We start from the raw sequence: 2,379 nt of genomic DNA, 5'->3' as shown, positions 1-2,379 counted from the left end.
ATGGTGTAATCGTATCCTAGTAAAACTCGATTTATGGACACTGAACTTTTAATTTTATTAAGTGATTATGGGTCGGGGCACCTGGGTAGCTGAGTCAGTTGAGAATCTGACTCTTGATGTCAGCTCTGGTCATCATCTCATGGTTGTAAGATGGAGCCATGCATCAGGCTCCGTGCTGAGCATGGGATTGTCTCTCTCTGTCTCTGTCTCTGTCTCTGTCTCTCCCCCTGCTTCTCCCTCACTCTCTCTCTCTCTCTCTCAAATTAAAAATTAAAATAAAAAATGAAATGACTATGTGTCATGAAATATTATTTTACTTTTGATTTGTTTACAACCATTTAAAAGTCTAAAAACCATTCTTAGCTTCCAGCTCATTAAAAACAAGTGTCGAGCTGAATTTGGCCCACGGCGCTTAGTTTGCCAACATCCTAAGGGATGTTGACACTATGGAATGAGGGAACTTCCATCGTTGCCTGTTGAGCAGAGCCAACCTGAAGCACTCACCTTGGACTCTTGCAGGAAAGAACAAATCTCTTTCCTTCTTTAAGCCCCTTTATAGCTAGGTGTCTCTCGTTACCCCAGATTAACAGTTTACTTTAACTAATACATAATCCATAACTCCTGACCACCCAGGTCACTGCTCTGTCTCCTCGTCCTCACCACCCTCCTTCTGAAGAGCCAAGGCAAGAAAATTAGGTCTTCACCTTCCTCTTTGCTGACCTTTCCAAGACCTGAGGGACAAGGCTCGGCCCAGAGCCCCCTTCACCTCCCTGTTCCGAAGACTATAGATGAAGGGGTTGAGCATTGGCGTGACAATGGAGTAGAAGACAGACACCACCTTGTTGAAGTTGACGGAGGAGGCCACTTTGGTGCGGACATACATGAAAAAAAGAGTGCCATAGAAGAGGCTCACCACTGTCAGGTGAGCTGCACAAGTGGAGAAGGCCTTCCTGCGCTCAGCAGCTGAATGGATGTGCAGCAACGTCCAGACGATGTTGCCATAGGACACAGAAATAACCATAGAGGAGGCCAGGAGCACCACCAGAGAAACGAGGAAGTCTATGGTCTCCTTCAGGGTGACATCTGAGCAGGACAAGGCTAGCAGCGGTGAGGCATCACAGAAGAAGTGGTCAATGACGTTGGGGCCACAAAACGTCAGCTGGGACATGAGGTAGATAGGCAAAACAGGTGTGAGGAGGCCCGCCAGCCAACAAGCAGTGGCCAGACGGACGCAGGCGCCCCACGACACCAAGGCTGCATATCGGAGAGGCATACAAATGGCCACATAGCGGTCATAGGCCATGGCAGCCAGTAGGAAACACTCCGTTGCCCCCAGGAAGGTAAAGATGAAGAGCTGGGACAGGCAGCCAGCATAGGAGATGTTCTTGCCCCCACCTACCCCAATAAAACCAGCCAGCATCTTGGGCACTGTCACCGAAGTGTACCAGATTTCAAGGCAGGACAAGTGCGTCAGGAAGAAATACATGGGTCTACGTAGCCGGTGGTCTAAAGCCACCACCACGATGATGGCCAAGTTCTCCACCAGGGTGAATAGGTACATGATGAGGAAGAGTGTAAAGAAGAGGGGGAGTGCTTCATGCACCCCAGCAAAGCCCACCATGACAAACTCTGTTACGTGGGTCCAGTTTGGGGCATATGGCTGCATAGGTGGAAGTGAGAGTCAGGACGTTCATAACCTCACGGACAACGACAGCTCAAGGAGAACCAGTGAGGATGGCACACTGAGACATCTTTCATTTCAGAAGAGGAAAGCAAAGTCAAGACACTGGCCCTGCCCCAGAAGAATGTATAGCCTGTGAGGAGCTCCAGAAAACAGACAATTTCAATACAAAATTTAAAGTGCTGGATAAGGATGCAGACGATATGGGAGGAAATAGCAGGGAAGCTCCCCCAAGTCTGGAGGAATCAGTAAATGCTTCCTAGAGGAAGTGTTGTCTCAGCTCGAACCTGGAAGAGAAGGATAAGTGAGTGAGAAAAAAGTTAGAGAGGTAAAGAGAGCACAGCAAGTATTAAACCCCAGATACCGGAGAGAAATCCATGCATTTGGGAAACCTCAAGTAGGTACAGGTTACCATAGAAGTGAAAAGCTTAGTTTTGGGGGCGCCTGGCTAGCTCAGTCGGTTACACATCCGACTTTGGCTCAGATCATGATCTCATAGTTCTTGAGTTCGAGCCCCACATCGGGCTTTCTGCTGTCAACACAGAGCCTGCTTCAGATCCTCTGTCTCCTTCTCGCTTTCTGCCCTTGACCCGCACTCGCTGTCTCTCTCTCAAAAATAAATAAACATTAAAAAGTGGGGGGTGGGGGGGCATCTAGGTGTCTCAGTCGGTTAGGCATTCAACTTTGGCTCAGATCAG

General features: G+C 48.6%; 1 protein-coding gene across 1 annotated transcript; it reads right to left on the bottom strand.

Moving 5' to 3' along the window:
- Window positions 1-296: 296 nt before the first annotated feature.
- On the bottom strand, window positions 297-2,021 carry LOC122482812 (olfactory receptor 6Q1). The gene has a single exon (XM_043579107.1). It carries the CDS (start codon window positions 1,664-1,666, stop codon window positions 701-703), a length of 966 nt encoding a protein of 321 aa, XP_043435042.1. The 5' UTR covers window positions 1,667-2,021; the 3' UTR covers window positions 297-700.
- Window positions 2,022-2,379: the final 358 nt, after the last annotated feature.

The sequence above is a fragment of the Prionailurus bengalensis genome, chromosome D1, assembly GCF_016509475.1.
Source record: "Prionailurus bengalensis isolate Pbe53 chromosome D1, Fcat_Pben_1.1_paternal_pri, whole genome shotgun sequence".
NCBI lineage: Eukaryota > Metazoa > Chordata > Mammalia > Carnivora > Felidae > Prionailurus > Prionailurus bengalensis.
Note: the sequence above shows the minus strand (reverse complement) of the source record. Positions and strands in the feature narration are given on the sequence as shown.

What these genes read in the sequence shown, in the direction of transcription:
- LOC122482812 (XM_043579107.1), bottom strand. Translation starts at nt 1,666, where the DNA reads ATGCAGCCATATGCCCCAAACTGGACCCACGTAACAGAGTTTGTCATG.